The 19,720-nt window shown below is 43.7% G+C and overlaps 4 protein-coding genes across 5 annotated transcripts; 1 reads left to right on the top strand and 3 right to left on the bottom strand.

Moving 5' to 3' along the window:
- Window positions 1-245: 245 nt before the first annotated feature.
- On the bottom strand, window positions 246-5,462 carry LOC147194944 (solute carrier family 22 member 13-like). Of its 2 annotated transcripts, none has more exons than XM_086129202.1 (10): window positions 4,592-5,462; window positions 4,320-4,423; window positions 4,086-4,240; window positions 3,482-3,650; window positions 3,287-3,407; window positions 2,137-2,231; window positions 1,655-1,869; window positions 1,302-1,410; window positions 914-1,120; window positions 246-727 (listed from the first exon to the last, which is right to left on the bottom strand). In XM_086129202.1, the coding sequence occupies exons 1-10, from the start codon at window positions 4,964-4,966 to the stop codon at window positions 622-624; spliced, it is 1,656 nt and encodes a 551-aa protein (XP_085985328.1). In that variant the 5' UTR covers window positions 4,967-5,462; the 3' UTR covers window positions 246-621. The 2 variants fall into 2 exon arrangements, with proteins under 2 accessions (XP_085985328.1, XP_085985326.1); XM_086129200.1 differs by having other exon boundaries at window positions 246-734; window positions 4,592-5,459.
- Window positions 5,463-5,930: 468 nt separating this feature from the next.
- Window positions 5,931-10,155, bottom strand: LOC147194943 (solute carrier family 22 member 13-like). Its single transcript, XM_086129306.1, has 10 exons — window positions 9,571-10,155; window positions 9,395-9,498; window positions 8,927-9,081; window positions 8,414-8,582; window positions 8,209-8,332; window positions 8,019-8,113; window positions 7,603-7,817; window positions 7,389-7,497; window positions 6,665-6,871; window positions 5,931-6,122 (listed from the first exon to the last, which is right to left on the bottom strand). The coding sequence occupies exons 1-10, from the start codon at window positions 9,940-9,942 to the stop codon at window positions 6,050-6,052; spliced, it is 1,623 nt and encodes a 540-aa protein (XP_085985432.1). The 5' UTR covers window positions 9,943-10,155; the 3' UTR covers window positions 5,931-6,049.
- An 807-nt stretch (window positions 10,156-10,962) lies between these two features.
- On the top strand, window positions 10,963-16,059 carry eif2b5 (eukaryotic translation initiation factor 2B, subunit 5 epsilon). Its single transcript, XM_086129305.1, has 16 exons — window positions 10,963-11,201; window positions 11,416-11,540; window positions 11,621-11,806; window positions 12,038-12,215; window positions 12,324-12,404; window positions 12,511-12,588; window positions 12,721-13,033; window positions 13,113-13,258; window positions 13,413-13,554; window positions 13,622-13,723; window positions 13,823-13,924; window positions 14,356-14,446; window positions 14,520-14,643; window positions 14,964-15,089; window positions 15,180-15,290; window positions 15,644-16,059. Exons 1-16 carry the CDS (start codon window positions 11,058-11,060, stop codon window positions 15,704-15,706), a joined length of 2,112 nt encoding a protein of 703 aa, XP_085985431.1. The 5' UTR covers window positions 10,963-11,057; the 3' UTR covers window positions 15,707-16,059.
- On the bottom strand, window positions 15,919-18,489 carry mul3 (mitochondrial E3 ubiquitin protein ligase 3). The gene is made up of 4 exons (XM_086129307.1): window positions 18,176-18,489; window positions 18,012-18,099; window positions 17,446-17,566; window positions 15,919-17,362 (listed from the first exon to the last, which is right to left on the bottom strand). Exons 1-4 carry the CDS (start codon window positions 18,287-18,289, stop codon window positions 16,876-16,878), a joined length of 810 nt encoding a protein of 269 aa, XP_085985433.1. The 5' UTR covers window positions 18,290-18,489; the 3' UTR covers window positions 15,919-16,875.
- Between the last annotated feature and the right edge of the window lie 1,231 nt (window positions 18,490-19,720).

Below are 19,720 nucleotides of genomic sequence, written 5' to 3'. Positions count from 1 at the left end.
TGTTCGCATTTGTGTCTCTGTCTTTCCGCTATCATACCGCATTCTGTCTGCCAGCAATTTCAATAAATAGCCATCACAACACAAATTAACATAGAGGCAGGCAGAATGTAACTCCCCTGTTGCAGAGAAAACTGATCCGGCATTAAAAGCTACACCGATCCTCCATTTTGCATGACCGAGCGGCTGAGCAGGACGAATTAATTAAATAAATAAATAAATAAAAGAAAGAAGAGCAGCAGACAGGGTTACAAAATGAACCACTCTGCATTTAATGATTGACATAAACAGTAACTTCACATAAACATGAGAATATAAACACTTTGAAGTATTAAATAAAATATAATTGACTATGACACATTGTAGGTCCCCTAAAGTGAAAATGTCCACGCAAAATGCAGGACTGATCACATTAGTTTGCAACAAGGAATTCTACTCTTGTCCGTGCATCAACGCCCTCCAAGTTGTAAAAGCCGTAAGGGTGTTTAGTACATTGGCCTAACATCCTTGTGTGTATGTGTGTGTGTGTGTGTGTGTATGTGTGTGTGTGTGAGCGTACGTATTGACAGGCATGTAGCCTCTGTATGTGTCACCTTGCCCTCATCATGTTAAATATCGCAGCTGTTATATTTGACATGTGAATGAATTGAAATAAATCGAAGTGAATATATTACAGTTTACTTGATTTGATGTGGATAATATTTGAGTCACTCTCTTTCTTTGTTGCCTTCTTGCTCCTGCAAAAAAAAGGGAATGAAATAAGCATTAGTGGTTGTAATACGTCAGTGTTGTGGAGTGCATTCAAATCCCGTGACAATGAATATACCGTAGACTATGTTTTGTAGTCAGTAGATAGCAAACATGGACATAACATCGGTCGATAGCTATGGGATCATATTTTCTTGAAATTGTTGACCTGTTGCTTTCAGCCTCGTCAAACGAATCTGGCAGCTCTTTCCCCCGTGTCTCAGGAAGTACGAAGCAGAGACCCCCACTGAGCAGTGTGAGGCCACTGAAACTTATGATGGGTATGGACCAGTGGTACATAGCCAACATGTTGACCAATGGAGCAATAAGACCACCGGCTCGACTTGCGATGGAGCCCAAACCAGAAGCGGTTTGTCTGAAGCCAGAAAAACAGAAATTCGGTCTTACAAATGTCCAGTCACGGTTTTCGCTGGAGTCACTACTCATCACTCAACAAAACATTCCCCCCTCAATATATTAATTTTATTATGTGTATTGTATGAGGTGTGAGAGTACAACATGACTGTAGAGAGAAAGTGGAATGGTGATTGTCTTACCGACAGGATGTTGGGAATAACTCTTGAACATAAACATTGCATATGGTTGCAGCCCAATTGATTATAAAGCGTCCTGAGGTGGCCAATATGGTAACAGCAACATTATTTCCTAAAACAGAAGAAGTCAAAATCTGTTTATCGGGAATAGGCAGAATCAAACATAAAACAATAACAACAATAATAATAATATTAATACAGTACATAAATACATCCAATTAACGAAAATGAAAAATTGGTTATTTAAATTGAAAATGTATTATATTTAATGACATAGCAGACATATTATTGCATTTGGGCCTAAACTGTTCCAATTATTATTCTTATTTTTAATAAGAACGCAACCTCTGCCTCACCCTGATTAGAAGTGAGTATCAACATACACAAGACGCCTCCAACCAGAAGTGTTGAAATGAAAGATACTCTTCTGCCCAGCGCTTCCAATAGCCAGACGCAAACCAGATGAACAGGTATTTCAGTCACTCCAAATATAAGCTGTGTCAGAAAGACGTCCAAGCCAAAATTGCCCACATTGAATGAAATGCAGTAGTATGCAACATTCACTGAGAACCTGGAGAAAAGAAAACAATCATAAATTACTTGATGATGTCGGCGCGGTGGGCGATGGGTTAGCACGTCCGCCTCACAGTGCAGAGTTCTCCCTGTGCCTGCGTGTGTTTTACATTCAAACTCCACACAGGAAGGCCAGAGCTGGAATCCAACCCTGCACCTCTGCGCTGTGAGGCGGACATGCTCACCAGTCGCCCAACAAATTTCTTTTTATGGTTAAATAGTAAAGGCGGGTCTTAATCAGTGTTAAATGTTCAGTATTACTTACCATGTAAATAAGATGGCAAATAAATATTTTCGAAGCACAGGTGATTGGATAAGCTTTAAAATGTTGCTCTTTTTCTCTGTTTCTTTTACCGCAATCTGTAACGCACACAAAAACAACATTTTTCCCTCTTTGACAATGTAACAAGACATCAGTTTGACTCATTTTTGGTTGCTTTAACAAACGAGTACCGGTAATTCTTTGTGGATGTCATTTTGCCATTGTGTATGCGTGTGGGAGACCGAGGCTTGTTGTCACATCGCAATTATCTTCTCAGCCAGAAGCCTTGGCTAAAAAAATGGAATACTACTTTTCCTTTTGCACAGCCCAAAGTAAAAAAAAACAACCCGTTAACTTTAGGTTTGAAAAAATGCTTCTTCCAGATGACAATCTGAGCAGTGACACAGGAGGACTTGTTTACATAGTACAGTCATTGTTCTATTTTAAGATAACTTTACACTCGAGTTAGCTATGTAGATAGTTAGCTAGAAAGATAGTTAGATAGCTAGCTAGCTATACAGATAGATAGATAGAGAATAATCAAAACAAAAATATCTATTAATAAAGATAGATCCAACCAGTTGACGTCACTTCCGCAGTGACTCGACCGCATGTGGTCTCAAATGCGTTACAGGATTAGTAACCATAATAGCATTGTCAAAATAACTTAGCTTACATGAATTTGATGTTGCCTCAATGTAGTGTTACAAAGTAACGTTTTACATCGGCATTGTGTTGTTCCCAACACTGTTAATGGCACACTTGCCATGTTATTTATTTGCTCTTGACTGTGCTTACCACACCGCAGAATTTTTCAATCGGGATAGTTCAATTTCTTCACAGCATTCTGCAAAGCAGCAGTGAATAGTACAGAATCACCACACCGACTGTAATTGGGCCAGTGTCTAAATAGTCCCCCCAAGTCATCTTGGAAAAGAGTCGGGCCAATAAGTGCCAATACTTACAACGCCTGTTCAATAAATATGATCAGAATTTCTTGTCTGTGTGGTCAGACCAAGGTTAGCCCAGGTATGAACTCTGACTGACCTGAAGCTCACGTCGTTGCTGGGCTTTGTGTTGGGTGTTTGTGTAATGAGTCGGCACGGTTTTTCACCCCAAGAAAAGTGAGAGTTTGCAGCCAAAGCCTCAGTACCTTTTCCAGGAGAGTTTCTGAAAATCTGCGTTTATTGATAGATGCCACCTTGAAAAGCAATTCTTTCGCCTCCTCTGTCCTGCCTCTCTCCAACAACCACCTGGCTGACTCTGGAAGGAACCTGATTGTTACGTGAGAATATTATGTTAATTATCATAACTTATTCAAAGTGTTGAAGAAATGTTTGACGCTCACCATATATAAACGACAATGACCGCAAGTAGAGCTGCAGTGATCCATTGAGCTACTCTCCAGTCTCTGACAACGTAAATCAGAGCAGCAAGGACGGCCTGTCCAACTGCGCCACATAGTTGAGTTGCGCACGCCCCCCATGACCTCTTGGATGCACCGATCCACTCTGTGGCTGTCAGAACAGAGAAACAAAGTGAATTCATAACGTTTGCCAGGCATCTTCATCGGTGAGAATCAAGATCAAGACCGGTGAGGCAAGAATGAAGGCTCCGAAAAAGAAAAAGCCTCTTCCAATCACTGATCACAACATGAGTTGGAATAGCTACTCAGCAATACAATGTACACTATAGTACAATATGATGCAAAACATAGCTTTCAGAAGTCCCCAAATCATCATCTTTTTGGGGAGATGGATGCATGAATATAACTTCCATGTCTTTAGCTCACTTCATACACATATTGGTGGTATACATCAACGTGCGTCTGGACGTAAATGAAAAGTGGAATGATGCAAGCATATAAGTATGATCTGACTGAATACCTGACCTCAAATTCACATCAATAGAGAAATGGGTGATGATCACAAAAAACAATCACAATACTTCACCCAGTATGAGTCCATTTAGCCGAAAACCTCCATAGCCAAGGCCCATCAGAAACTGGGATATCAGATACAAGAGGTAGTTGGGGCACAGTGCAGTGGTGACAGTAAAGATGAGGACTACGACCAGTGGAATTTGAGCTGCTCGTTTGCGGCCGAACCTGGAAAACACAAAACCCATTCAGGATACAACGTCATGTCATTTGGGAGACCGACTTTTTTTTTCTTATACATACTTACGATTCAGCAAAAGGTCCGAATAAGAGGCAGCCAAGCAAAATGCCAGACATCATCACTGTTTGTGCTACTTGGAGTAAATTTGCCCGGTCGCATACGAGATCAAACTGCAACAACAACAAAAGTTATTGAAAAATACATACAGTGTATAGATATATACTGTGTGTCCTCGGGTGGCGTGAAAGGCACAATTAAATAAAATGCAGTATTATTATTATTATTATTATATACCGTAGATATTTGGTGAATGGTTGACATCAACAATCATCACTTACATCAGTGACTATAGTGGCGGTGTAAAGCGAATTGGAGTAGACCCAACCATTCTGGCACGCCGCGGTCTCATTGAGCCCGCGCTCCCTGATGGTTCCGATGTCCCAGTCCACTGGCACAAACATGCGACATCGGCTGAAAGAACCATCGCGCTCGCGAGGAACGGTCAAGTTGAGCTGCTCATCCGATGTCAGGTTCGAGTCTGCCTCAAGGATCCAATCCGTGTTGCAATGTCGCTCCGGATCAGACTGGATAAAAAAGACGCAGGCAAACTCAAAGCCTAAAATCAGATTCGGGAAGCTCAGTGCACAAATGATGAGCTTCTGGAAAATTCCAAACTCCCCAATGTTCTGTAGGATATCTCCAAAGGTGGTCATGTTGATGGAATGTGTAGCTGAAGACACAGAACTCAACTCAAGTGTGATCAGTGTCCCTTTGTCTGCTAAGCTGCACCTAAAGCACTCAGTCAAACCGAAATGGACTTAATTCCACAAGGGTCATATTACAAAACATTTGGGGCTGCTACCGCATTTCTCCAGACTTTGGATCCCGCCCGACTCGTCCTTTCAAATGATCCAAATGTTGGCGAGCAAAACACGGATCCCGAAGCGGTGGCTTGTGCATTGCATCGCACCCTCCGCTGCGCGCTATTTATGAAAGCCAACCGGCCTGCAATATGTGATTACCGCAGTAGAATGAGGCTGTACTATGACACCAGGTTACGCAACAAAAAGTACTGTCGATCTTTCATTAAGTTTTACTGCATGCTGACATTCTCTGAGACCTCCTTGGTGTCCAAATGCATTGTTACATAACGTTCGGGAGACATTTGCAGCGGGGGTGTCATGAATTGTGTTTTCTTGATTTTGTTTGGATGGGATCTTTTGTTTTGTTTTTTGTTTTTTCCTGTGCCTATGTCATTGTGTCTACGTGTCAGCTTCCTTCAGCTACTCGTGTCTTGTCAGTTATTTTGTATTTAGTTCCCTGCTTTCTCTCAGTCAGTTTCTGTTCATTGTTCCTGTTGTTGTTGTCGTTGACAGTCCCGCTCTCTGGGGTGGCTGACAAGGGGCAAACACGACGCTCGCTGCGACCGCGCTCCAATTCCGCAAAAACAGGAATGATGCCAAAAAAATCCCCAAAACAAACAAACAAAAACATAAATGCAAACTAACTGTGTGTGAGTGTGTGTGTGTGTGTGTGTGTGTGTGCGTGCGTGTGTGTGTGTGAAAATATGAAATATCATGACCGCCTCTGAGTCAACTTACCTGGCTTGGCCTTGGCTCTTATAGCAGCTGGCCAGAAGACCTCATCAAAATGTTTATCCACCCATCCATAATCTGATTGGCTTCTCATGAATTTATTTATTTAGGAACAGAGTACAGGATTGTATAAATAAAATCATTTGCTCATGCTCTTAATCTCGTAACCTTGTCGACACCGGATGGAGCACACAAGAGAGACTAAAGTTTGGTGGATTTTCTTCTCTTTTGTTGAGTCAGCCTGAAGTCAGTTGCTGTCTTCTTTGTGAAGTTTCTGTCAGGACAAGTGAGAAAGTCAACCACCTTTTCTCTTAAAACAATAATCGGGTTCCCAAAAAGGAGACCAAACACACTTATTTCACAATGTGTTTCTGTCGTATTCTATAATATAACCTGGGTGCCATTTTTTTGCCTGAAGGTAGAGACTTTGATCAGAGCATTTGAAGGCCAGTGCTGCAAATCTGTCATCCTTCACTTTCTTTCTACAGTACCGTGAATACAAGCGAGAACCTCATCTCTGATCATGTGCGTCGTCTGTTTTGTCCGTTGGGGTTTGACAGAATTATAAATTAACTGAACATTGTTATCGGTCCTCAACATGGCCTCTGCTTGTTGTTAATTCCGCTCATCAAATCCAAATTCATCAACGAAAACAGTAATTGTTTTACTAGAGGTTGGCTCAAACCGGCAAGGTTCGTCTCCCCACCTACAGTTTAACATGAGACCAGTCCAGAGCTCGGGTCCACGGACGAACAATCATCTACAGAACATCTGAAATCACGCCACCGCACAGCAACAGCTGCTTTGTCGGCTTACCGATTGTTTTGGACCTCACTGGTAGAATCGGGCAGTTCTGTTCTCCTCGTTTCAGGAAGAAGGAAAGCGAGAGCCGCGCTGAACACCGTCAGGCTGCTGAAAATGATGATGGGTACGGACACGTGGTACACGGCCAACATGTTGACCAGCGGAGCCAGCAGTCCGGCTGCTCTCATCGCTATGGCCCCAAAGCCAACCGCGGTTTGCCTGCCGAGAATGAAAACTGTCATTGTGTCGCAATCCACATTATTTTCAAACTTACCGTTTTCCCCACTCAAATAATTCATTGTGACACAAAAGCGGGCCATGGCTGCACTCTTGTCGAGCGGACACCTACAACGGTCACTGTGCACGTTTTTTTTTTCAATCAACAGACGTCGTTTAATATAGAATACGGTGGGGGGGGGGGGGGGGGATTTGTTACTGAAACATTCATGCCAAATATTGTGAGCTGACTTTCCAAAAACAGTTTAGCACCCCAATGAATGAGGACTAAAAAGAGGTCCGGTTTGCGTGTGATGTTTTTCAGACCCTGTACAATGGAAACGCCTTGAAATGTGGAGCTAACTCCATTATCTTTTTGCCCTACACTTACAAATACATAAATATATGCAGATTTTCATAGGGTGACACCTTATTATAAATAAAAATAGATCATATCCATCCCGCATCAACTGAATTTCCCTGCGACCTTGCAAAGGATGAAGAGCCCTCATATGTTTACCTGACTGAAGTGGGAAAGAGCTCTTGAGAGTAGACCATGCATACGGACGTAGCCCCATTCAGAAAGAACTTCCCCGTCGTGACAAGAGCCGTAATAACGACAGGATTGTCTGCAAAGAGGGTTCGTGTACAGAACAGTGGAATTCAAACAGCCCCGTGTCCGAAAACAATACCCGGGCTGCAAACGCATGCGAGGGAAGAGCAAATTGCTGTACCTTGCGAGAAAGCCAGGGTCAAGAAGCAAACAAAGCCGCCAGTCAGCAGGGTCACAATCAGGGAGATTTTTCTCCCCAGCAATTCCAAAACCCAAATGCAGAGGATGTGTACGGGTATTTCCGCGATGCCAAAGATGAACTGAACCAGAAAGATGTCCAAACCAAACTTACCCACGTTGAGAATAAGACTGAAGTAGCCTAGATTCACCGAAAACCTAAAAGGGGGAAATAAAATGAAAGGTCCAAATTGATACGTTTAAACTAAAACCTCATGACACCATTCATATTCATATTCATGTGTGTGCGTGTGTGTGTGTATACTGTCTATATATATATATATATAGACAGTATATATATTTCGAGAGAGAGAGAGAGAGAGAGAAATATGTCAAAATGGTAAATTGTGGTTCCCCTACCATGTAAAACACACAATGACCAAATATTTCAGTAAGACCGCTGTGGTAAAAAAGATTTTCATTGTTCCAGCTTGTGGCTCTTCTTTCTCATGTCCCTGTAAATGTGTGATGGAGGCGTTGAACAAATCATTAAACTCTGGGGTAGAGGTCAAACCTTTGCTGAAATGTGATTGTAATTGTAAAAAGTTACCATGCATTCCAGCATGTTCTCCGGGATTTCCTTTTTATTGATCGCCGCAACTTTCCTGATCAACCTCTTTGCTTCCTCGAGTCTCCCTCGACTCAACAACCATCTCACAGATTCTGGTATCCACCTTGAAGAATGTCAAATATTAGAGGAACTTGGCAGCCAAGAGGTTGAATCACACCGCATTGTTTCACATTTCAGTACATACCAAATGTAGAGCGTGACGATGGCATAGACCGCTGCCAGCCCGTATTGTATTATTCTCCAATTCCGAATTTCATACACCAGTCCGGCCAGGACACATTGTCCCAGAGCAGCAAACATTTGGCACAAACAGGAGGCATAAGATCTTTTGGTGATCCCTAACCACTCGGTAGCTACAAATACATTTTTAAACACACTTGATTCGCGAGAAAAACAAACAAACAAACATCTTGTATATTCAGAGCAGTGGTCCCCAACCTTTTTTGAGTCACGTACTGTACATGCTGTTCGCGGACCAGCAACCTTTTTTTTTTCAATGCCGGTTTTAAAGCACTAGTATTGACAACGACAACAATTATAGAGTAATTCCACAGTTTATTCACGTTGGATCCTTTCAAACAGTCTTATTCTACTGCGCAGCAAATGTAGAATAAAATGACACAGTGACACACGGTGGTTGGGGACCACTGATTTAGAGGGCATGTGAGGTTTGATGTAAAAAGGAACACTGCCATACCTAATACGGTCGAGTTAATTCGATATCCTGCAAGACCAACTCCAACCAGGAACTGTGCAACAATGTAAACGTAGACATTTGGAGATGCACCAGACACAATATTGCATATGAACAGGATCACTGCTGGCATCTGTGTGGTTCTCAAACGGCCACATCTAAAATTGAGAAGCAAAAGAAGGCTTAGCGGCTCTTTCTATTCTACACGCACGTGGTCAAAGCTTATGCATGAAACTTGTTTTCATCAACAGCATTCCTGGTCTGAAAGTCTCAGAAGAATCGTAAGCATTGAAAGCGAATCGAACTTTTATATCCGGACTTCAGTTAAATTTCTGCCCCGGCTGCAGCCGAGCCCACAAAGGTGCCGGAAGCGTAGAGTTGATCGTTGTGTGATTTACTCGGAACGGAGATGTGCAATTGAAATGAAGTATATCCTGGTTCTTTTGTCTAAAGAGTGTATGTGGAACTTACGGTTCAAGGATAGGGCCAAAAATAATGGAACCCGAGAGTATGCCAGCCATGAAGATTGTCTGCACAACAGAAGGCATACTGGACCTGTCACAGACGAGATCAAACTGCAAAGCAAAAGTCACCGAATCAGCATGACGTGAGACGCGGGAAGAGCACAACCACGCACGGTCACTTACATCGGTGACTATCGTGGCTTCATACATTGTGTCCGAGGACACCCAACCATTCTGGCACGTCGTCGTCTCGTTGAGTCCACGCTCCCTGATGGTTGCGATGTCCCATTCCACTGGAACAAACATGAGACACCTGCTGAAAGAACCATTCTGCTCCTGAGGAATGGTCAGATTCAACTGCTCATCCGACGTCAGGTTGGGAGCAATCTTGCGAATCCAGTCTGTGTTACAATGCCCGTCTGGATCTGACTGGATGAAAAGAAAACTGGAAAAACACACAGGCAGTAAAAAATTGGGAAATGTTAGCGCTAAAAGAATGACCTTCTGAAAAATTCCAAATTCTCCAATGGTCCTCAGAATCTCCCCGAACTCCATTGTTTTGACATATGATACAAAGTGGAAGATCGCTCTGTTACGGTTCAGGCAACTGAATATTTAACACTCAATGAGTTAATGTTTAATGGCCATGACTGTACATATTTGTGGGTTTAAGGATGAAACCTACAAGGTTGACATTATTCTATTAGTCAATTCCTCATAATTCTTTTTGCGAGGGATGGGGACTTTTCATTTACCAGATGAAGGGTGAGCGTCACAAAAAAAAAAAAAATGGTTAACATGTCGCTCTCACAGTGCAGAGGTCGTGGGTTCGATCCCGGCTCCGGCCTTCCTGTGTGGAGCATGTTCTCTCCGTGCCTGCGTGGGTTTTCTGCGGGTATTCTGGTTTCTTCCCACATTCCAAAAACATGCATGGCCGGCTGATTGAACACTCAAAATTGTCCCTAGGTGTGATTGTGAGCGCAGATGGTTGTTCTTCTCTGTGTGCCCTGCTGTTGTCGGCTGGCAACTGGTTCAGGGTGCATGCTGTGTCATCCAAGTTATCAAATCGAGCACCTTTCGGTTACACCAGGGGTGTCAAACAAACTTTTTTCTCCTGGGCCATTTCGGGGGTACGGCTTCCCTCGGAGGGCCGATGCAAAATTTCAACGTTATTTATTACCCTTGAGAATTTGACATTTCGGTACAGATTTCAGCAAGGATCATGAAAGTTCACACACATGACCCCAAGTTGAGTCGCACGACAATTGGCTCAGATTTCCGAAATGAATGTTTAAAGTGTAACTGTGGTGGTCAGAAGGAAAAAATACATCGTTTATCCAAAAATACTGCAACCAAACGCGTTTTTGGTTACACGGGTGCATTAAAGCAAGCTTTCAATGGCATGCGGAACCTGCTTGTGTTGACGCCCTCGGCACGGCTGTCTCCTTAATATCAATGCCGGATATTCTTGGTCAGATTCTGACGACTGTGTCGCGATTTTACAGGCTCAATACTGACAGACAGTCCAACAATTCGTTCGTGACGGCGTCTGATTTGCTGACTCTGGTAGGATACTCTGGTGCTGCAGCTTTCGCAAATTTGTCCTGTCTCAGCCACCGTCGCTTTATCCGACTCCATCGTTGAGTCAGTGACAAGTTAAACATTAGAGCATGGCAGGGAGAGGAGGAAAACAGAGAATTTCGAGTAGAAAAGGTGGTTGTGAGCAAGATGAAGAAGAGCCTCAGCTACAGGCCGTTTTGGTTGCTGATAGTTTTAACCGAAAATTTTTCCCGGTGACCAAAGACCAGCCACGGGTAAGGCACTGTGCTGAGCTAACAGGATTGCTACCATCAGCTAACCATGCTGCGAACCGTACATTGCTTCTCTCTTTTACCGCAGCTGTGTTCATGTTTACATTGGTGTCATGAAGACTGAATATCGAATTGCTGTGTTGGTTGATTTTAACAACATTTTCCATAGTTGGTCACGTTATTGTTCACTGATGTAACCGTCAAAGTTTGTTGACAGGCTTTGTTGCCTCTGGGTAATGTTGCTATGATCGACTACGTTCTGGAATTCCTAACTTCCACGGGGGTCCAGGAAACATACGTGTTTTGCTGTTGGATGGCAAGCAAGATTAAGGAACACCTATTGTAAGTATCATTCGAAGCACCGCTTTGGATCTGAGAAATGTGAGCTCTTATGTTGATTGAGTCTTGCTTTATATCTGAAGGAAGTCTAAATGGTGTCGATCGACCTCTCCGAACACAGTCCACATCCTCACATCAGACCTGTACAGATCCCTGGGAGATGTCCTCAGGGATGTTGATGCAAAGTCGCTTGTTCGCTCAGACTTTTTGTTAGTCTATGGAGATGTGGTATCTAATATTGACATCAGCCAGGCACTGTTGGAGCACAGGTAAGACTTTGCTCTACTTGAAAATGCTAATAAGATTGTCACGAAGTGTTGCTGACCTGTAGAGTGTTGCACTCAACTTTCTAATATTGTCCACTGAACTGTACTTGGGCAGTGATGCTTTTGCCTACCGCAAGAAAGACGTAGTAGTATGCGTGCGTGCATAGAGAATCACTGATCTCCAGTCATAAAATTATGGCGGTGTACCTAATGAGTGACTTGTATGTGCTTTAGGCATCGTCGAAAGATTGACAAGAACATCTCGGTGATGACGATGCTCTTTAAGCAATCATCGCCGGGTCACAAGTCTCGCTGTGAGGAAGATGATGTGATCGTTGCCATGGACAGTAAGAGTCAGCGAGTTTTACACTACCACAAGACACAAAGCTTAAAGAAACTTCATTTCCCCATGGTAAGTGATCTTTTCACATCGTGTTGCTCGGTACAATAACTGTCTGTCTGTCTGCATATGTTATATGCATGTGTACGTATAGTGACTAAATTACTGCTGCGTCTCCAGAATATATTCCACAGTGGAAGTGACGAGTTTGAAATTAGACATGACCTCCTCGACTGCCACATCAGTATCTGCTCACCACAGGTAAGAACCTTTCCAATAATCTGTGCAATTGAAAGTATTGTTTTATGTATCAAAACAACAACAAAAAAATAAAGTACTCTTTGCATTTCTTTGTCTCATAATTTAGGTTGCGGAGCTCTTCACTGACAATTTTGACTACCAAACAAGGAATGACTTTGTCCGGGGTATTTTGGTCAATGAAGAGGTAATAAACAGCATGATATTTGATATATAAAGGATCAGTGCGGATGATTTGGCGATATCTTGTGGTGGTTTAAAAACATCGCATGTCATTTCGAGAGCGCTTATCCTTGTACTTTTTTCAACCTTCCCTCAGATTCTGGGGAATCAGATACATATGCACATCACCACAGACGGTTATGGTGCCCGCGTGTCCAACTTGCTGATGTACGATTCGGTGTCATCTGATGTGGTGAGACGGTGGGTCTATCCTCTCACCCCCGAGGCAAATTTTACGGACCAGAAAGGATGGAGCTGCACTTACTCGCGCCACAACGTCTACCGTGGGTCGGGGGTCACCCTTGGCCAGGGCAGCCAGATGGAGGAGAACGTTCTCATTGGCTGGGACACCAGCATAGGGGCCAACTGTTATATCTCCAACAGCGTCATTGGTAACAACTGCACCATCGGTGAGTTCACCGGGAAGATTTGGAAGTGCTCACAAACAGGTTGCACCATACAGAACTCCAGAACGTTTTTGTGCCTCAGGTGACAATGTCGTTCTGGACCACGCCTACATCTGGAACAACGTTCAACTTGGCACGAATGTGGTCATCAGTCATTCTGTGGTCTGTGACAAGGCTGAAGTCAAAGAAGGCGTCAAGCTGAATAAACAGTGCGTCCTGGCCTACAATGTAAGCAGCAAGTACCGTCCCGATCGTAAATATTTTCCCCGTAAGCAGCAGCCAAGTTTTACCCTGGGCTTTTTGTGTTTCCTACTACATGATGTCAACTGTTTGTGGGCATGCGTGAGGAGAAAACGCCGTCACTCTTGCACTTGTGTACCAGGTGGTGATTGGACCACACATTTCTGTGCCAGAGGGCACAGTGGTGTCCATGCATTACCCAGCAGAAGAGGAGGAAGATGACGACGAATTCCTCAGCGATGACGCCGCGGTGGGGCAGAGCAAGGACAAAGTCAAACAGAAAGGTGCGGCGTGAAAAATCCCTCAATTCCGGCTGGAGCAGAAGTGAGCCATAATCGATGACCTCTGCAGCTTTTAACCCTGCCGAGGTCGGGGAGGAAGGAAAAGGCTACGTGTGGAAAGCCCGCGGTCTGGACGACACGGATGATGAAGAGCTGTCACATTGTCTCTGGGGTAGGAGAACAACCGAGATCTGATTGTTTTCTCACGCGTGTCCATGAAGTGAACATCTCCCACGACGCCGCCGTCTCCAATATGTTCTTGTTGTCCAAGGTTTGACGTTAAAGCCCGAACTGGAGAGTGAGAGTGACGACAGTGAGCCTGATGGTCCTGATGATCCAGTGATTCCTTCCCCTGAGATGGATGATGCTAAAGGTGAGTCCGGGTGCCAAAGCTTTTCTCAAAGGGAGAAGGACACATTTACTGCTGTGTTTTTGCGACTTGTGATTAATCTTTTATTTATTAAATTTTTGGGACCATGTCATTGTTACTTATGCAAATATAACGAAACTTCCAATGGGTGCTAATTTTGTTCAGATGATTTTATTTTCAATTTGAGCACTATAGTGCTAGTACTGTAAGTATATTATTAATCTGCATGCTGTCCATCAAAATATTGTTGGCTCTATTGAGGTCACTTTTGGCAAACTGGCAGAGACATGACAACTGCATTTTGTAATTGCTTGAAATTGTTAAGTGCTGGTTTTAGTTCGGATTCTATTCTATTTAAAACTGCAAATGAATGATCGCATAGTGGTTGTTATGGAATCGCTGAAACAACTCAAATGCACTTAACCCTCCCGCAGTGTTCCAGAAGGAGGTGCTGGGCACCCTGCAAAGAGGCTTGGACGAGAACATCAGCTGCGACCACCTCGTGCTTGAGATCAACTCACTCAAGTAAGTTGGAGCATCCAGTGGAAAGGCTCGCTCTCAAAGCGGTCAAGTGTGACAAGTGTGTGACTTGTGACAGGTACGCCTACAACATCACACTGCAGGAGGTGATGCAGATACTGACCGGGGTGCTGTTGGATCTCCCATTGCAGCATCACAGCTCGCAGCTCACGGCATCCCGATACGTTGCCGGACTTCTGCCGGTAATGCTGCTTCTCTTCGTGGGGCAATTTGTCTGTCTGGACAAAAGTAGTGAGACACACTTCTGCCAATCAAAGCCTAGCTAACCAGCATGTCTGCATGTGGCAGCCATGTTGGTAGGGGCGACGCTGAAGTCACTCAAGGCAATGCATTGAACTTAAGTCGGAACTTTGTCAGTTCTCATCCGGTTTACTTTTTTTGTCAGTGCAAAACCATCTGCTAATCGTTGATCTCATTGTTGACCAAACTCATGGCAAAGTGCAGCTATTGGTGGGTCATGAAATCTAAGGGATGACAAACTTTTGCTTGGTTCTTCTGCCAGTTACTGGAGAAATGGGCACCGGTGTTTAAGAATTATGTGAAGAGATCACAGGATCAACTGGACTGTCTATCTGCTTTCGAAGAGCACTTCCTGGAGCAGGACAGTCACTGGCCTGCCATGTGCAAGGTAAGGCTAATCTGCATGACAACATCCATGCTCACAAGGGCCTGGAGTAGCCGCAGATGGAAAGTTTCCAGTTTGCTCCCCCCCATCTAGATTCTTATGACCATGTACCAACTGGAGATCCTCGAGGAGGAGATGATCCTGCGCTGGTTTTCTCAAAGTGTCACGTCTGACGCGAGCAGGCAGCTCCGTAAGAACCAAGGGGTGAGTGCACACAACACCAAGTTGGGTTGGAAACGGCTGGAAAATTTGGAATTAAGGATGCATGTAAACATGTATTTATTTTTTTGCCAAAAGATCACTTTGACAGATTTCTTTGCAAGTAAACTTTTAATTAACTCTTGGAACAGTCATTTGACTGACCCACCCCGCCACCCCCAACCCCAATCCAACCAATTTTAAAAATTCCCCAAAATTTGGGACAGGGTACTCTTGCATCCCAACACACGTCCCATTAAAATAAATTGACAGTGTGGTTGTGATGTGAGAAAAAGTGGGAAAAATTCAAAATGCAACTTTTCGAAACGTCCGCTTACTTTCCTCTACTCTCCCTAAAGCTTCAGAAGTTCATCCAGTGGCTGAGGGAAGCTGAGGAATCGTCGGAGGAGGACGGAGAATAGTCGTCTGACTCGCACTGACGCTTCCGTTGTTATTAACGCAACTGACATACAACTGACATCCATCATCATGAGTCGATGCTGCGACGGGAATTATCCGAAGGGAGGAGGCTTTCGGACTGCTTGACAAAAGGTGGAAGCATCCATTCGTTCCAGTAAGAGAATTTCAGGTTTTGAAAAGTGTGTGGATAAATAATGAATTCCAACCGCCAAGCCATTGTTTGACACCATTTTAATCTAAAAGCAACTACACGTCAGCAAATTATACAGTCGAAACATAATCTAAGAGGTAAACACGGATTTCATTCTTGCCTCTATAAAATAAGACAAGCAAAAATAAAATTGGTCAAACAGTAGTTTTCATCCCTTCTCACTTGATGAAAATTTCATCGGCAATCCATTCATAGCTGCACACTTCTCACTTTTTTTTTTTTTTTTTGAATGGCAAAATATCAATTTTTTGGCTGAGATGAGATCTGCGATGACAGACACGGTCATAAGGCTAGCGACAGATTTTACTTCTTGTTAGTGAACTACAGTAAAACCTCGGTTTTCGAACGTCTCTGTTCTCGACCAAATCGGTTTTCGACCAAAAATTTCGAGTTTTTTTATGCCTCGGATGACAACCGAATTTCGGTTCTCAAACAAACTGAGCGCACTTGAATGCGGCACTTGACTCCTCTCGTCCTCCTTACACGAGGAAGTGACGCTTCCTCGTATAGTGTTCTATTGTGAACAGATGTGTTCAACAAAGATTTTTTTTTAAAAGAGCGTGGTTTCAGTTTTCGAACAAATCGGTTTTCGAACAGCCTTCTGGAACGGATTATGGTCGAAAACCAAGGTATGACTGACAGGAGTGATCGGGAATGAAATCCACAAAATCCCACATGAAGGTCATAAAATTTATCAACGGTATCGGGACACCTGGCTGTGGAACCGACCATACGCACAGAAATATTACATTGGGCCACAGCTATAATTGCTTCCAATCTCAGATTTTGTGGAGTGTTTCAGGGCTATATCCCCCATCCCTGGTTAATTCATTAAGAGCTGCCTCTGATACATTTTCATCCAGCCAGTAGAAATAAGCCATGTCGCAAAGAAAAAAATTCAAATAGTTTCCAAATGCAAAACAAACCTGAGACAAAATTGCAATCACTGTCATGGTACATCTATTTGGATCTATCGTCTTTTCCCACCGTGTCATATATCACACCAGCGAGTACGGCTGCTCCAATCATGCCCGTCAAGGCCGTCAGCATCTTCCACATGTCGGCCGATCTCTCGTGCCGCTCGATGAAGCTCTTGTAGTCAGTTGGAACCAGGAGGTACTCTCGGCCATCTTTCGGGGCCTGCACCTTCCCGTGCCCCTGCTCCAGCACCACCTCCCCAAACACGGTCAGGTTGCTCCCCACGCGCAGCATCTCTTCGCTCTCCTCCATCGCCACCGCTCGCTCCCCGCTGATGCCCTGCAAGACCACGTTCACCAAGCCCTCCTCGGCTTGTCTCACTCGGTGGTAAACCCTCTCCAGGAAATAACCTGAGCCCTCTAAGGGGTCTTGAACCCGCACATGAAAGTCAGAGACGTAGGAGCTGGGACAGATGAGAGAGAAGGGCACGGAGTTGTTGGTTTCTTTCCTGTCCGTCGGCCGAGAGCTCCTGGAAGTGTTCACGGTGTCACTGGACAATGCTTTTGTAGAGATCTATTTCTAAATAAGGACTCGGAATGAATCGGAATGTACCATGTTTTAGAGAGAGAATTCCAGTATTCTGCATGTTCCACGACTTTGATCTTCTGTAGTACACCATAGCACCGTGGGACAAATTTGCTGGAAAGAGGCTTCTCATCTGCCTCAACCAGGCCTTGAAAACATAAAACGGTCAGTTACCACACTTTTAACCCCTCATTAGCATTTCCCTAAAATTCCCAGTACAATGTTTATGATACAGATTCATAACATTCTGACATGAATGATTTGCCCCCATTTCAATATGCTATGGAACAAAAAGTATGAAAGATGTCTTAAATATGGTGAAAAGTGAGACGGCCTCAAACACACGAACATGGTTTGAAGCCACACTTGATATGTCGATTACTGCTGAATTGTATTTAAATGGCCCCCAAAATGTAAACCACTTTATCAACAACTGTCAATTCAGCAAACAGGTCACTTGTTGTCTTTGGCCTCGGGGAGGCGATGTCTCCGTTCTTGCGAATGTAACATAAATTAAGCACAGTGGGGTTATTTGAATTTCATAAAGAGGGCTCATCATTTTAGCATTTGCCATCCGTAATGTATTTTTGCACCTTCTACTGCGACATATTGGAGCCTCCCGTGAGGAGATGATTTCAGCAGTGTGGCCAAATGCTGATCTGGCCGGAATACTGGGATTTCCTACAAGGAAACGACCTTGAATAGACGAACGAGTCAAAAGAAAGAATGCTTTCAAGCGTGGGTGGGGTTCACTTACCTTCAGCTTGATCAGCTCCTTTTTCTTCTCTTTGTATAAATGATAGAACAGCCCTGAACAGGCAAAACTGGATCCTATTCCCCAAAAAATCAGGGAGCTTTTAAAGTCACTCATTTGTGCACTCTGAAAAGGCACACTCGGCGAAGACACATCAGCGAGTAAACACACACCGGGTTCGTTTCCTAAATGTGGCTGAAAATTAGAAACATACGTTGGAAAAGAAAATAACACTAGCAAAACCTACAACGTACGCGTAGATGAGATCTACGACTGAAGCCGATTGTTTTGCTTCATTTCCTCATTCACGCGTATTACGCCATGCTTGGAGCAGCCAATTAAAAAAAATCCAGTTTCACAGCAAATATGAATGACCGCAAGATGGCATCAAATCTGCGTTTCATTAAATCGACAAGTGTTCGGAAGTTCAGAAAGTCAGAATTACTGTACCTAAAAAAAAAAAAAAAAGATGCATCCTGAACGTGTACGTAAGTCGGGGAGCGTTGGCGACGATCACTACGCTAACGCAGTAGTAAAGACACAATAACAGTTAAACGAGTGTGTGTGTGTGTATGTGTGTGTGAGTTGCAGGTGTCATTGCTGTCCACTTGGCGTCGCTAACCCCACAGGCGACCGTCGAGTAGCACAGTGTTATTGAAAGTGTCGGGTAAAGCACTTGGTTAATTGTGCTTTTCAAACGCCGGCCTACAGCTTAATTTGTAGCTATTTATCGTTCAATAAATATCTAACATGCATATTTATCCCATCCTATTTATTGTGCATTTTATTGACAATGTATCGAAATTGAAACCTAGAAACAAAAAATGGTAAAAAAATTCAAGCTAATATTTTTTGGAATGTTATCAATATTTTTTCTGAATAATAGTCTCAAGTTGCTGTTTTACAAGCGTTAGCGGCCGCGCCAGACCAAGCCGAGGAGTCAAGTTAGGCATATATTTACATGGCCCAAACGGCACTGTTTGTACAACGTGTCAATATCGTCAGACTGGCAGCATGTACTGTAGGGCACTTGGACAAAAAGCCTGGAGCCTCTGCCAAATGTTCTCAGGTCACCCACGTTAAACAAAAAGGGAGGCCCGATCGACGGCAGCTCAACCGCAAATATGTTTGATGAGTTGGAGGCCAGGACTCTCACGTGTGTCCACACCAAACTCACCTAATCATACCTTTGCCGACGTTGCTTTGTGTGCCACGTAGAGCAGTGGTCCCCAACCACCGGGCCTTGGCCCGTTTGGGGCCCGGCCGCACTGAGATAATTGTATTCTATTTCTTCTTACTTCTACTGATCTTTTTTGTATTTCTATAGGTCTGATTGCGCCGTGACAGCCAAGAGGGTGATTTGTTCAATGAAGATTATAGCGCAGCGTTTACGTAGCTTTGTCGTTACATTTAGTTTCAGGATCCAGGATTGAGGCTGACTCAAACTAATCTCAGCCGGTATTGGGCAAAAAGACTTGCCCAGGTTGAATCCAAGTCAAAATGCCCTGAGTTCCATCAGTCTTTTTCATGTACCGTGTGACAAGTCTT

This window comes from Hippocampus guttulatus, chromosome 14 (genome assembly GCF_054856545.1).
Source record: "Hippocampus guttulatus isolate MCC_2025c chromosome 14, RoL_Hgut_1.0, whole genome shotgun sequence".
Classification (NCBI taxonomy): Eukaryota; Metazoa; Chordata; class Actinopteri; order Syngnathiformes; family Syngnathidae; genus Hippocampus; species Hippocampus guttulatus.
This window is presented reverse-complemented; position numbering and strand designations above follow the sequence as displayed.

Bases quoted from the DNA above. Each gene is read 5' to 3' on its own strand.
- LOC147194944 (XM_086129202.1), bottom strand. From the start codon at position 4,966: ATGACCACCTTTGGAGATATCCTACAGAACATTGGGGAGTTTGGAATT. The intron at 4,424-4,591 runs GTAAGTGATGAT...TTGTTGTTGCAG, and splicing joins CCGCCACTATAGTCACTGAT to TTTGATCTCGTATGCGACCG. The intron at 1,870-2,136 runs GTAAGTAATACT...TCTTTTCTCCAG, and splicing joins TTTGCCATCTTATTTACATG to GTTCTCAGTGAATGTTGCAT.
- LOC147194943 (XM_086129306.1), bottom strand. From the start codon at position 9,942: ATGGAGTTCGGGGAGATTCTGAGGACCATTGGAGAATTTGGAATTTTT. The intron at 8,114-8,208 runs GTAACTTTTTAC...ACACATTTACAG, and splicing joins AGAACATGCTGGAATGCATG to GGACATGAGAAAGAAGAGCC. The intron at 7,498-7,602 runs GTACAGCAATTT...CCCTCTTTGCAG, and splicing joins GACCCTGGCTTTCTCGCAAG to ACAATCCTGTCGTTATTACG.
- eif2b5 (XM_086129305.1), top strand. From the start codon at position 11,058: ATGGCAGGGAGAGGAGGAAAACAGAGAATTTCGAGTAGAAAAGGTGGT. The intron at 12,216-12,323 runs GTAAGTGATCTT...CTGCGTCTCCAG, and splicing joins AGAAACTTCATTTCCCCATG to AATATATTCCACAGTGGAAG. The intron at 14,447-14,519 runs GTAAGTTGGAGC...GACTTGTGACAG, and splicing joins CTTGAGATCAACTCACTCAA to GTACGCCTACAACATCACAC.
- mul3 (XM_086129307.1), bottom strand. From the start codon at position 18,289: ATGAGTGACTTTAAAAGCTCCCTGATTTTTTGGGGAATAGGATCCAGT. The intron at 18,100-18,175 runs GTAAGTGAACCC...GTTTCCTTGTAG, and splicing joins AGGAGCTGATCAAGCTGAAG to GAAATCCCAGTATTCCGGCC. The intron at 17,567-18,011 runs GTGCAAAAATAC...TATGTTTTCAAG, and splicing joins CCAATATGTCGCAGTAGAAG to GCCTGGTTGAGGCAGATGAG.